At 32.7% G+C, this 14,472-nt stretch overlaps 1 protein-coding gene across 3 annotated transcripts in view; it reads left to right on the top strand.

Moving 5' to 3' along the window:
• The window catches only part of GULP1 (GULP, engulfment adaptor PTB domain containing 1), a 113,445-nt gene that overhangs the window by 94,571 nt on the left and 4,402 nt on the right, over positions 1-14,472 (top strand). For all 3 annotated transcript variants that reach the window (XM_008583954.1, XM_008583955.1, XM_008583956.1), the window contains 2 exons: positions 7,233-7,371; positions 12,128-12,222. In XM_008583954.1, the coding sequence (XP_008582176.1) occupies positions 7,233-7,371; positions 12,128-12,222 (234 nt within the window). The remainder of the gene's footprint in view (positions 1-7,232; positions 7,372-12,127; positions 12,223-14,472) is intronic.

Consider the following 14,472-nt stretch of genomic DNA (forward strand, 5'->3'; position numbering starts at 1 on the left):
TGACAAATGAAATAGTCTTTGATAGTACCCATATGACATACCTCTGCATCACACTGAGATTGTGGAAATCTTCTCACTGGTTTCAGAAATTGGGTTCTTGTTTTATACAGTCATTTAGATACACTGAGAAATTTCCGTTACTTGACTGTGCTGTTTGCTTTTTGCTGTGTTCCAGTGGTTTGGCAATAGATTAGAGGTTGGGCTTTCCAGCATTTGGTACTAATTATCTAGGAACAATCTGATTTCCATTTATTACATTCACATGGCATCACTGCCTGTATTTATATTAGAGAAAGGGTTTATTCTGCCCTCTTAGCCTCATGAATGCCTCCAGAAGATTGTTCCACTGTAAGATGTAGGCATAACAAGTTAAATCAGATTGTTCCTCTTATTCTTGTGTCTGGGTACTTACATTTTACTTTTTTGGCTATAGAAGCTTTTAACCAAATCAGACTATTGCCAGAAAGTTAAATGAATAAAACCGTAGTCCTGAGGAATATTGGACTTCTTATTGCTAAGTAAAACAAATGTCATCTTTTCAATTAAAGCCAGTGTTAGATAAAATTCTGCCTTTACATAATCAACTATGTGGCCTCTGATTAGGCTTGATAGGACAATTATAACCTCAAATGTGTATTTCATTGTGGGTAAACGAGTCTGCCTGTTTATTTTCCTCTAGTGTTTTCTCAACTACTATTGAAGTCAGAATGGGAAAGAGCAGATTGTGAAAACTCTCAATTACACAACAAGCTGAATGTGAATCTTTAAACAAAGGCATAAACTTTAAACATGAACATTGGTTCAAGAACATTTGGTACCCACAAAAAAATGATTACCAGTCCACAACCTCACTTTCATAATTGTTAGTTGCACAAAAGATGTTTCTAAGGAAGTATACCCCATCCAATGGGAAGAAAAATCCTCTTTGTGATATGTGGATGATCATATCCATTTAACTTGCAAGATTCTTGTAAGATAATAGGTCTTACAGCTAAGAGACCAGTATAAGCCGACTGTGGAATTTGAAAAAATTCATCCCTGGTGCTGTAAGTTCTAAATTTGAGAAGTTGTTACTTTTAAAGCTTATTTAAAAAATGATGTTGAAAATGTGCCATAACAATGAACTTTCAAAGTATGAATCAACATGGCAATCTAAAAAGATCTGCTAGAACATTTTACACTACCATTATCTTGCCTATCTTTATTGCTATGTATAATCTTCCGGTTTTTTAACTAGAGAAATGTAAGTTAGATATCAATATTTAAAATATACATTTAAATGAATTTACTTCTTAAATTTAATCCTTAATAGTATTTTGAACCTTTCCTTTTTTTTATTTTTATTTTTTGGCTGGACAGAACAGGGAGGGAACCCCAGACCGTTATTGGCACCATGCTCTAACCAACTGAGCAAACCAGCCAGCAACCTTTACTATTTTAATAACAAGGATAAATCATATTTAATCTTGTAGTTGTTTGTTTTTACATTTAAAAAAGGTCTCCGAAGATTTATATTGCCAAAGTGATTAACAGCACAAAATAAAATTTCAGTATCATTCTAGTATTTCTATGGATACTACAATAGAACTGTTTAATCTTTAGCTTTTCATTGTTTTGGTGTTTAAATGTATGCAATATGTACTAATAGGAATCAAACACTTTTATGACATTTTAACTTGTCACATTTATGCAAAACCGAAGGTTGAAATATTCACGATGGCCTAAATGCACCAAGCCATTACTTGCTGACATAGCTACATAACTATAACAACAAATCTCAAATATGGAATCTCACTGTTAATATATTTTAATAACCTAACAACTGCATAATTAACATGTATTTATTGAGCATAGAATTCCTTTAGTGTAATAATTCGGATTCTGTGAACATTCCTAAAGACCAAGATACATGGAATTATGAGCATAAAGGAATTAAACAGTGGTGCCACAAACCTAATGACTGTAGGACAGTCCAAAAACGCTGGTTTCTAGCCCTCTGTCTAAATACTGACAGAAGACCCAAAATAAAATGATCAGACTACTTTTTATCTAAATTATGCATTTGATTTCTAGAGAAAAAAACAAAAAACAAACAAACAAAAAAACCCTCAACCAGTTAAAAATGGCAGCTTAAAAGAGGACTAGTGCTAAAACTCTTAAACTCAGTGATATCAAAGTGTTTAGCTCGTGCCAAAAATGCCACTGTATGCCATTTAGGTGCTATATTTACGTGTTCATATTCTTATTTTGCAAGTCTAATAGTTTGGTGCAGAATCAGGCACTACTGAAATATACCCATATATTTAAATATGCTGGGTTTATATTTCATCATTATAATGAACCAGATATAATATCTAATTCCTTGACTTGAATTGTGTCTAGGGTAGGAATAACAAACTCAAATGTCAACAGAGCCCATACTGTGACATAAATGTGTGAAATGGGCGCTGTGGTGTTAGTGAGAAGTTGAAGGGCACTTAAAAGACACAGCAGATACTCTACACCAATTATTCTTGTGAAAGTTTGTGGGCTCACTTCCTAGATTTTCTAACTTCTTAAGAAAAGCTCTGGCTTATAACGTGCAGCCTCTTAATTTTTACCTGCAGGCAACTAACCCAATATTTTAAAAGACTCATGTGACCCAAACAAAAAAATGCCTGATCACCAAATGCACATCTGATGACTCAAAGAAGACCTGTGCTAAAATGTTGAAGTTTCAAACTCTAGATACCAAAATTGTTAATATTATCATATATCCCTACCTTATCATTTTGAAAGTGAAAATACATTGGGGTGCTTTAATATTTGACTATTTTCATATTATATGCATTCTTCATTTTTACAAGGTGCCTTCCCCAGAGGAAGTAGCACTATAAGAATGCATAATATTAGCACCATAATAAAAATACTAGAGCACTTAGGCCTTCAGTTTGTTTTGAGTCACCTAGTAAAGATTTTTTGGCCAATATATTCCATAAAACAATATAGAGTATTTCCATGTACTTTTTTAAGCCAGGTGATATCAAGGACAGCTTTCATGTAATATCTCATTATGCTTTACTCAGTACAGACACCCTTATCAATTTACAGTTTAAGTAAAAAAATGCTCTAGTATAAATTAGACAATAAAATTTCATTGACAGTTTATTTATATATCTAATACTATAATAGGTTATATAGACTATTTTGGAAAAACAAAATTTTGCCCACAAGAAGCTTAAAGTTCTCACCTATAATTAAAAGGTGACCACCAATGACAGAATTATACAGTAAGCTATAGAAACCATAAAATAGATTTTTTAAATTATATACATATATATCTCTAGATAGATGGAGAAATATCACCATGGAGAACAATAGGGAAATCAATAATTATATAACTGTACATACATATTAATAGAGTGATAAATTATATAACTCAGGCCATCAGAGATTTTGCTACCACACTGAACCCTCCCTCAACTTAAATCTCTCACTATACACTGCCTCCTTTTCCCCTCTGCTCCAGAAATATGTGAAGAGTTTGCTCCCAGCTTAAGGACATCGCTCAAACTTGTTGCTCTTTTTCACTCTAATTTTAGCTACTACGTTTTACAATGAGGTTTATCAAAAACGAATTTTTGGTTGGCTGCCTGGAAGTCCTATTAGTGGTGAAAAGTCTCCGAAGTGTGACCTGTAGCTGAGGAATCTGGCTCCAGGCCAAAGACCTATATGTGATCTTTCAGGCCTGATCACAGGTCCTCTGCTCCAGAAATATGTGAAGAGTTTGCTCCCAGCTTAAGGACATCGCTCAAACTTGTTACTCTTTTTCACTCTAATTTTAGCTACTACGTTTTACAATGAGGTTTATCAAAAACCAATTTTTGGTTGGCTGCCTGGAAGTCCTATTAGTGGTGAAAAGTCTCCGAAGTGTGACCTGTAGCTGAGGAATCTGGCTCTAGGCCAAAGACCTATATGTGATCTTTCAGGCCTGATCACAGGTAATTACAAAGGCTGTGCCTGGCAAGTCTCTTGAGGGAAAGCTGCCCTCTCCACACCAGATGTGGTGTACAGTTTAGAGGAATTGAGTCTAGCTGGCCATGCTGGTAGGAGCATTCCTAGCACAGGCACCTCCATTCCGAGGCCTCCTTATTGTAGGCTCTTGGCCGACGACTCTCTTAGGTCCCTCTGCTAAGACCACCTTATTTCAGGGGGACTTGAAGACACTTTTCTCCACTATGACTCACTCACTATTCAGTATTTTTCTACTCCTAGTCTTTCCCTTTTCCCTCCCTCTGGTCTCTTGTTAAAAAAAAAAAAAAAAAAAAAAAAAAAAACTTTAGGAACCTTTGTTCTGGGCTCCCTTAGCAATGAGACAGTGCCCCACTTCTGCAGTAATATTTCTGATCTTTGTCCAGTGTCATTCCGTGGGGAAAAGTGGAGCATTGATGGTGTGGGCACCTTCTTCCTTGCTTATACTATTCCAGTAAGTGAATAAAGGCTTAATTATTACTTTCCTTTTGGCTTGTTGTTTTAATTGACCACTCTTACATCTGGCAGCTCAGCTCTTGACAGTAGCTTTCCATGCTGTAATGGAAGTAGCCCCTAAAAGTCATCCAAAGACGGGTGTTCAGACCCAGGACGGTGTAGTACATGCTTATTACTTTGTCTCTGATTCATCTGAGATCCTTGACAACTCCCTTTTCCCAACCCCAGAGTCTTACCATTTGGAGCTCCTCAGAACCTGTAGAAAAGGCATGGTGACTGGAGTCAGACTGTTTTAAATTTTGGCTCTGCTTCTTACCTCATGAAGGAGTAAGTCAGAAAAGTCTATGGACCTTAATTCCCATGTGTATATTATAGTAAAGACATAATACTAATACTTCAAAAGAATGTTTTGAGGATTAAGTCAAAAATGTAGGTTGTAACCCTTTTTGCAAATTCCGTAAGAGTTCACTCCACTTCAATGACTGTTCTCTTATTACTGTTCTTCCTTTTCCCATTTCATTACTTAGTGGCTCTCTCTAAAATAAATCTTCAGGCTTTCCTCATTTTCCTGTCCACTCTCTTTCTCTCAGCTCTTAATGGATGCAATATTTTATTTTAAGTATCTAAAAATGTAATATGTTAGAGAAAGTATTTAAATTAAGCAATCCAGAATCTAAGGAATATCATGTAGGAAAATCAACCCCAACTATATGTGTTAATTTTAGTAAAGTTATTGTGAAATTATCATTTCCACAAAGCATTATTTTACAAATAAATTTTCATGTATGCTTTTTCCTTTCTTCCATGCCTTCTTTCCTCTCCTTAGTATGTTTCTCTTTCTGTCATTCCTTTACAGCTGCTGCACAAAATGTCTGCTCATGAGCAACACGGGTCTCAGAGATGCTCATCCTCTCTCTGGCGTAGTAGTGATGATTCATCTCCCTCTCTAAATATTTCTTCCATTTCTGTCACTCCTGTCAACTCGCCTGATTCCAGACTATCATTGGGACTATTAATACCACCGCCTTCTAAATGTGGCCTTCCCAAGCCAGTCAGTGAGAGCAGCATCCCAAGACCTCATGTAATTTTCTAAGCAGAAAATTCTTTTTATTTTCCCACTTATTATTATTTTTTTTAATTCTGCCAAAATGTGCCATTTGTATAGTAATGGAAAAGTCAGGTATGTCTTGAATCAATGTGATGAGATCTGGAGACTGTGTGTGCCACTTTTGTTTCCTTTGGTTACTTGATAGCAGAAAGTTTCAAGTAGAAAGAGATGATAGTGTAGAGATTTACAGAAAGATGAACTAGGATCCATCAGATCTGGCAATTGGGAAATCAGGTCATCAGTGACATTGGTAAATGCAGTGTCAGTAGTGAAAATAGAGCAACGTCTAAATTGATATGAGTTAAGGACTGAATGAAATAAAAGGTGGAACAGAAAGCGAAGTTTCACTTTTAAGGAACTTAGCCTGGAAGGGAAGAGAAAGAGAGGTGAGAGGCTGGAGGAGTAAAGAGGAACAGAATTTTTTAAAAAATTGCTTGGTTTGTTTTGTTTTCAATGACAGTCAGGATTTGACTGTTTTTATATCCTGAGAAAGAGGAGAGATATGGAAGCCAGGTGAGATACAGGATAGGATGATTAGGAAAAATATTTCTGAATAATAGGAAAAGGGTGAGGGATTCAGTAAACAGATCAAGAATAGGAGAGTGACAGCAATTTTCCTGCATGAAAATATGTACTAACAACCATTTTATCAGAATAGAAAATCCATCACTCTCTACATACAATCAGCCTTATTTTTCTTCATCAACTACATCATCTATGAATAAAAAAAAAAAAATGTATTCTGAGGACTCTAATTTTAGTATGAACCACTGTAGGCAATCTCCATGTTCATACGGGAAAGCAATTTTTTTCTTATTATTCCCCTCCAAGTGAGGAATTCTCTTTTGTTCCTGATCAGATCAGATGCTTTTCATAGGAGATAATACACACACACACACACACACACACACACACACACACACGTTTCTTGTTTGACATAGTAATGATTGTTTCATTCCTACATCTTGGCTACATTTTCATAGGATTATCATTTTTTTTTTTTTTTTTTGCTGTATTTGTTAATTCTCGTTCACACTGTACAGATAACTCAGTGATTTTGGTGGTACATTGTTGATTATTAATTTATTTTACAAAGTAGCTATTTTTTATAGTAAACAATGAAATCTTTTAGGAATAAATTATACTGCTATTAAAATACAAATTAAAATATACTCTTCTATTAAAAATGTAAAAAAATTGCCATCAATTGATTTTAAATGTTTATATTTAAGATGGGTCATTTATGTTCAATTAGTTTTGTTTAAAATTTAGAATCTTGTGGGAGATATATTACTGAAATCATATTTTATATAAATAGTTTCCAACATGTTTCTAATGTTCTGATACAAATGGCAATTATTTCTAGATATGCAAAAAAAATCCAATATATCTTGTATATCCATCCAGAATTCACTATTTTTGCCATTATCTTTGAGAACACTTACGCAGAAATTTTCTATTGCTTTCTTACATTTTGGCTAACTGGTTGAATCATATGAAATTGCCAATCCTTTACTATTTTTGATCTAGCAAATAGCAAAATTTATATATGATTCAACTGAACTTGTTGTTTATGTATTTATATGTATATCAAATATTTAGCGTTACAATGTGCCTACGTGATATAACACCCTAATTCATATTATCTTCATTGCAGGCAGGCAGTGTGACACCTAAGTCACCCTCCACTGACATCTTTGATATGATTCCGTTTTCTCCAACATCACACCAGTCTTCGATACCTACTCGGAATGGCACACAGCCACCTCCTGTACCTAGTAGATCTGCTGAAATTAGTAAGCTTCTAAGCAAATCAATATTCCTTGCTATATTTGGATTTCAAGTGTTTAACATTTTGTGGGAAATCGCATATCTTAAGTTCACTAACAATTTTAATTATTAAAGTATTAATAATTAAGTGTTTTCATATTTGTGCCAAATTCAGTTAATTCTGTTTCACTTTATAATTCAGACATTTCTATTTGCAATATGAACCTATTGTATAAACAATGATATTTCGGTGTAGAATCATTTACATCATAATACAAAACATTTAATTATATATTTATTGTGTTTTGAATTATATTTTAATGTGTCCTTTAATTATTAAAAATAACTCTGGAGGTAATTATTTCAATCATTTTGACATGTTTAGGAGAGTTTGGTTTAATTTTTTTGGTTATCATAATCTTAGTTGAAGAAATATATAAATTATGTAAATGCCATGATTTGTTCATTTATTACCCCTATGTAAGGGTTTTTTTTTTTCTTTGATATCTCAAATGATGTAAACACACTGCTTTTCTGTTTTATCTTTTATATATCTGGAAGGAAGATCAAAGTCTATTTTTGATGAATTAGAAAGCATCCAACAGATGTTGATTTTCAGTGTCTTGGCTGTATACTAATCTGAGCCCTATCACAGAAACTGAAAGAATAGTTCCCAATGGCCGTGAATCTGTCACTATGTTCAAAGGAAACTGAAGAAAAGATAGTTTTGCATATTGTGTTTTATTACATTCTCTCTAGGTCACATTAACACATTTAGGATATCTCTGAGGTTTTAGCTTAAGATTTTAATACATGGCAGGACCTATAGTTTATTTGTTTTCTCCCCTGGAATGTAACAAACTACTTTGCTCATGTTACATATTCAATACATTTTAGAGGACTAATTTGTAAATACAAAGTAATAACATTAGGGACTTTAAAAATCTGCTTATAAAAATATCTCAATACTTTACATAAGTTAAAATGTATTTCAAAATTCTTCTGAATATATCTTGTGCCAATGCAAACTAATTTTTTCTAGGAAATAATTCATAAGATGCATGTCATAGCATGTTTTAAAAATGTTGCCAATACGCTGATATCATGATAGGATATATTTTTGCCCTTTTTAGTGTTCTTCCATCTCTTCCTTTTCCGCTGTCTTATTTCCTTGGACCTCATCACTTATTCACTTGTTCATTTATTTATTTAATGAGAAGTGTTTTGCACATACACTAGACTTGGATTACATGCTAGAATTTCTTTTTCAAAAAAAAAAATATTTTATTGCTATGTCCAGGTGTCAAATACAAAATAAGAATGCATTTGTTTAAGCCATCTGAATCTTTGTTGAAACTAAAATTTCATTTACCCTGTGTAGAAATATGAGGAGTCTTCAAAACGTTCATGGAAATATTAGTATTATCTTTTAATTCCATTTTTCCATGAACTTTTGAAGTACCTATGCTAAGTAATCTTATTGCTCATGTATTCCATAAAACATTTGTTTTGTTAACAATGTAGAGATGCATATTTATATATTTAGAAAATCTTCTTAATATTTCAGAGGGTTATTTTTAAAATAGGCAAATAAAAATTGCACATATTCATGGTGTACAATATGATGTTTTGGTAGACTCTGCATTGCGGAATGGCTACATCAAACTAATAACATATGCATTACTTCACATACTTCTTTTTTTGTGATGAGAACACTTAAAATCTTTTCCCTTAGCAATGTTCAAGTATACGATATATTATTATTAACTATAGTCACTTGGATGTACAATAGCTCTTTTTACATGCTGGAATTTGAAATATAAATTAGCAATGTATTGATAATGAAGCATTTTAATCCAAGTTAAAATATAAATTGAGGAGAGTGAATAGATTTGAAGATATATATTTTTTTTAAAAAAGATGACCGGTAAGGGGATCTTAACCCTTGACCTGGTGTTGTCAGCACCACGCTCACCCAGTGAGCCAACCGGCCATCCCTATATGGGATCCGAACCCGTGGCCTTGGTGTTATCAGCACCGCACTCTCCCGAGTGAGCCACAGGCCGGCCCTAGATTTGAAGATATTTAGGAGTATAAATAACCAAGAAATAATCAAGATGGTGGCTGAAAGTTCAAAATCAATTATAATTCAGGATTTTAGGCCAAATGTTAGCAAGGAAAACTAGCACTAGAGAAAGAGAAAATAATGACTTCTGTTTTAAACATTAGCGATTTTGAAAAGCCTTTGGAAAACCTAGTCAGAAATGATCAAATGGTTTAAAGAGATACATCAATAAGAAACTGAAATAACGCTTTGATACAATTTTCAGTGTCTATATATTCCTGAGTATCAAAGTTTAGTAGGTAAGTAGTAAGATAGTTTGATAGATAATAGAGAGATAAATTATATAGATATATCTCTATCAATCTATCTATTCTAACCATTTAAGGACAAATTGTTCATCTCAGTTTTAATTGTGAAATTGTCTGAAACTCTAATCCAATGAACTCTTACATGTATTAATTTATTTTTTCATTATCTACTAAATATGTGAAACCAAAAACCTACATGATTACCCCGTTAGTTTTTCTTCTTAGTGCCTAAGTATCCTAGTGGTTCTCTGTAACATATTTTTGACTTACTATTTTTCACTTCCATTGAATTCTGTCTCCCCTTTGAATACAGATCAGACTTTAATTTATTTAATAACTATGTACCCTGATTGGCTATAAATTCCATGAGTAAACAGATTTGGCCCATTCATCAGTACTTTAATACGTTGCCTAGCAAAATGTGTGGCATACAAAGACTTTAATTTATTTAATAACTATGTACCCTGATTGGCTATAAATTCCATGAGTAAACAGACTTGGCCCATTCATCAGTACTTTAATACGTTGCCTAGCAAAATGTGTGGCATACAATATTTGTTCAATAAATATTTTCCTGATGAGGGGAAAAAATGACTCATTGAAAAGTGATCTTTTTACTCTTGCATTAGACTCAACAAATTTTAATGTTATTAATTGCATAACAAATCTTTTTCCTTGGAAATTGAACTTATATGATTGTTGTTATGAACTTTAGACTCATCTGAGCAGGCCGGAAAAAAACAAAGAGCTCTGTAATGTTTATTAATTTATGCAGTATTAATATCATTACTTCCTCTGTAGCATAGTTGGTTCTTAACTTCTAGGGGAGTCATGGACTCTTGAGAATATGATGAAAGTTTGGAAACCTCTTCACATAAAAACATAGCATGCCCACTTATATGTATAAAAGTGTCTCATTGTATTTCAGAAATGTCAAGGATTCCTTTAAACCGATCTGAAAGTTCTATTGATTCTTGAGTCCCAATTTGAGAAAATCTATGTAATGAAAATCTCTGTTCTTCCTGATCAGCAATCCTTCCCCTTCGTTAATTCATTTTTTTAAACAAACACCTACTACGTGAAAGGCACTGTTGAATATACTTGTGGTATAGTGGTAACCAGGACACTCCTCCATAGAAAAGCTCCTCAGTTCTCTAAATTTGGATTTATTGCCTGAGCAACATCAGACTGAGGAAAATAAACAATAAAGGCAATAGTAATACCCATCAACTATATATGAGGTAACAACCAATTCTCAGTTGTTTAGGACAGTTCTGGTTTATAGCTTTTGTTCCAATGTAACTATGGGGAGTGCTCTTTTCACTTTTAAAAGTGTCTTCACCTGGATGGTAAATTATATATTCCTCTTATTTATATAACACCAGCAACTTCGAAGCATTTTACATTTATTTACTCATTTATCACAAGAATTTGAGAAAAAACAGTCGCAACCCTAAAAGCAAGGATCCTTCATCATAGGAGTCACAGAGTGATTTTAGAGGGTAAGGTAGAAATCAAGTAGCATATTATTTCTCATATAGCATTGAATTTAGAGAATCTAAGTTTTCCTGCAAAATGAAGGTTTAAATACATAATAAATACCCAGTCCCATTTATAATTTAATTTTTCTCCAATTAAGGTTGCATTTGAATTGATTCAGAGGAAAGAAATTTCATAAGAATTTTTTAAATCATATAATAGTCCATAGCCTATCAATTTTAAACATCAGTTTTAACTCTGTTACATCTTTAGTGATAAAAAGCAGTGCATAATTTAGAATGTATGTACAGAGAGCTTTTCTGATACTGCATTCCTACTATTTTTAGAACAGAATTTTATTTCTGAGCTAGGCATTTTTAAAGAACCTGTCTCATCTTAGTTATCTAAGAAGGTGACATGATTTCATACTACATGAGATAATGTATCTTAAGTTTCTTCTGGACAGAAGGTGAGATTAAAGTACATGAACTATGAGTAAGGCTACTTACCAATCTACTCAGTCCTACATTTTGCTTTACTGTTGTGTTGCAAGTAATCAATAAGTGGAATTAGGGAATTCTCAATGAGTAGTACATTATTTTTAGCAAACTTAAATTCCTTCAATGAAATGTAGGTATTGTAATATAGTTATTATCAAATACTTTGTAAATTTATTATTAAGAAGTCTTTATTAAAGACAGAAACATCTCTGAATGATTCATTATGAAACAGTCTTTAATATCATAAAATGGATCTTTATTTCCTTGTTAGTGTTTAGTCTAAGCTCAGGAAGCCAAACATAGAGTATAAGTGTGGACATTGTCTCATTTGATCGTGTAAATATTTATTTATGTAATTCTGCCTTTGAAATCTAACTCACCCCAACTCACTTCTTGTCTTTTTATTTACTAAATTATTTTCTTCTTTTAGAACGAGATCTATTTGGAGCAGAACCTTTTGACCCGTTTAACTGTGGAGCAGGGGATTTCCCCCCAGATATTCAATCAAAATTAGATGAGATGCAGGTGACTATTTTAACAGATTGGCCCATAAATGGTTTATTTCTTTTTAATCTGAGACAGAGAGAATGTTTTATACCAAAATGTTGCTTTTGTTGAGTTATTGTCACTATAAAAATTTACTTTAAATAATTACTTTAAAATAATAATGTACATTTCGTCCTAAAAATCCTCCTAAATATGCGAAGGGTAAGTTTTTTCTTAACAGTTCAATTTGCAATGGCAATAAGGTGGTTCATTTTTATACAAATTGACAGGGATTCTAATAGTTCATTGTTTTGAAATTCAGAAATTAAAAGGTCATTGCACTAGGTTTACAAGATTTTATCTCAGTCTTAATAAGTATGAATTTCAAAATTGTAAATGGGTAGATAAAGGAAAATCTTTGTGAGAGTAAAATCATTCTTTCTGAAAAGAAGCTTTGTAGCTGTAGCTCATAACTTCTGGCTCTTATTGAAAAAGCAGACACCCAGTGACAACTTCTTTAGGAATGTAATCCAGTTGGGTTTTTATTTCTCTCTCTCCCTTTTATTTTTGAATTTTAAATTGTTTGGGAAGTTTGAAGAAATTGGTTTTAAAACCTTTATACAGTGGGCCATGATTAATAAAGTCTTATAAACACTAGAGTAAAGAATTCTCTTTATATCTGCGCTTTACATTTTAGTGAAGCTATTATACCCTATTTTTCATCAAAAAGTTCATATATGGTAGAATCCAGACAGACACCAATTATATGAAGCTGATTGAGAAGAGACAGTGAAGACACTAAAGTAAGGCAAAGGAGGTATTTCCATTTATTAGTCCTGGGTTAATACCTTCACTCTCTATGCTTCACTTCCTGGAAAGAAAAATTTAATGGGTGAACTTTGATCTAACCCTGGTAAGTGTACTCCTCCCTGGAAGGATAATATAAATCCCTTCCACTCATTCTGGAATGTAGCTATGTAGCAATCTTATTTTCCAGGTATTATGTGAATTTTCTTACCATTCTAGATATAAAAAACATACTTGGGTTTTTGTTTGTTTGTTTGTTTGCTTTTTTTTGGCGGCTGGCCAGTTTGGGGATCCAAATCCTTGATCTTATCAACGTTGCACTCTAACCAACTGAGCAAACCATCCAGACCTACATGCCTGCATTTTAAGCTGAATTGTTTAACACATGACTTCAGGTTTTTAAAAAATATATTAAAACAATACTTCTCAAGTTGGGTGATTTGTAATTCCTTTTACAGGAAAAATTATTTTAGATCTTCATATTAACTTAAATTGTTACTATATTTCTTAAATATTTACAAAACAGTCGTCCTTATATTTCTTACACAATTATGAATTCAAAAATTATAAATTAAATAAAAGCAAAATTACAACACCAATAAAATTCAAATTAAGAACTTTAATGTAGCAGAAGGGATGATGTTATTTGTCTGAGAGTAAAACCACTGTATGAAACTTCTGTTGATTTCAAAATGTATCCTGTGCAATGGCACAATTTTCCCACCTCTTTTCTAGATTTCATATACTATCAAATGTTCACTCAAATAATGCATGATTATTTAGGAAGAATGCTATAGTTCATATTAAATCAGTTCTTTTCCTTTCTCATTAGGTTTACCAGTTAGGCTTGTGCTTCTTGGGACTAATGCTTTTGTAGGAACAAACATAAGTAGTACTTGTGGAAATACTTATTCTCAAGGATTATGCAGGCTATGAAGAGTACTTTTTTATGATTGTTTTTTAGATTGTCACAAAATTGAAAAACTTTCTATAGATATTAAAAGATAAGCCTCCATCTCCAGACTTTTGTAGGAACCAAGTTTGAGAAGCATTATGTGGGAACAATTTAGTGATGTGTTAGTCAAATGTTAAACTGTGGTGTTTCTATTTTTGTTTTTTGCCATTTCTAATATTTTATTGATGTCTTTTTTTATTCTTATCTGCTTTCATGGTGGGTAGCGCCAGAGATGGTTGGTATATTCTTCTAATAATGATTATAAACTTACAACTTTTTAAAGCTAAAACTTTAATATTTGCATGCCTTATTAGATAAATATTCAAACAGCAGTTTCATATAGATGTGTCTGATTATTAGGTATGTTTAAAGAGGTTTCATAATCCATAATTTCAGGTTATTTTTTCAATGAATTGGTCACTATTGCATTGTCTGTCTTATTACTTGTCTGTTTCTTTTAGTCTGAGATCTGCTTGCAAGTTCACTTTTTATTTATTTATTTATTTATTTTTTATTATTAAAAAAAT

The sequence above is a fragment of the Galeopterus variegatus genome, unplaced genomic scaffold (assembly GCF_000696425.1).
Source record: "Galeopterus variegatus unplaced genomic scaffold, G_variegatus-3.0.2 Scaffold3094, whole genome shotgun sequence".
Lineage (NCBI taxonomy): Eukaryota > Metazoa > Chordata > Mammalia > Dermoptera > Cynocephalidae > Galeopterus > Galeopterus variegatus.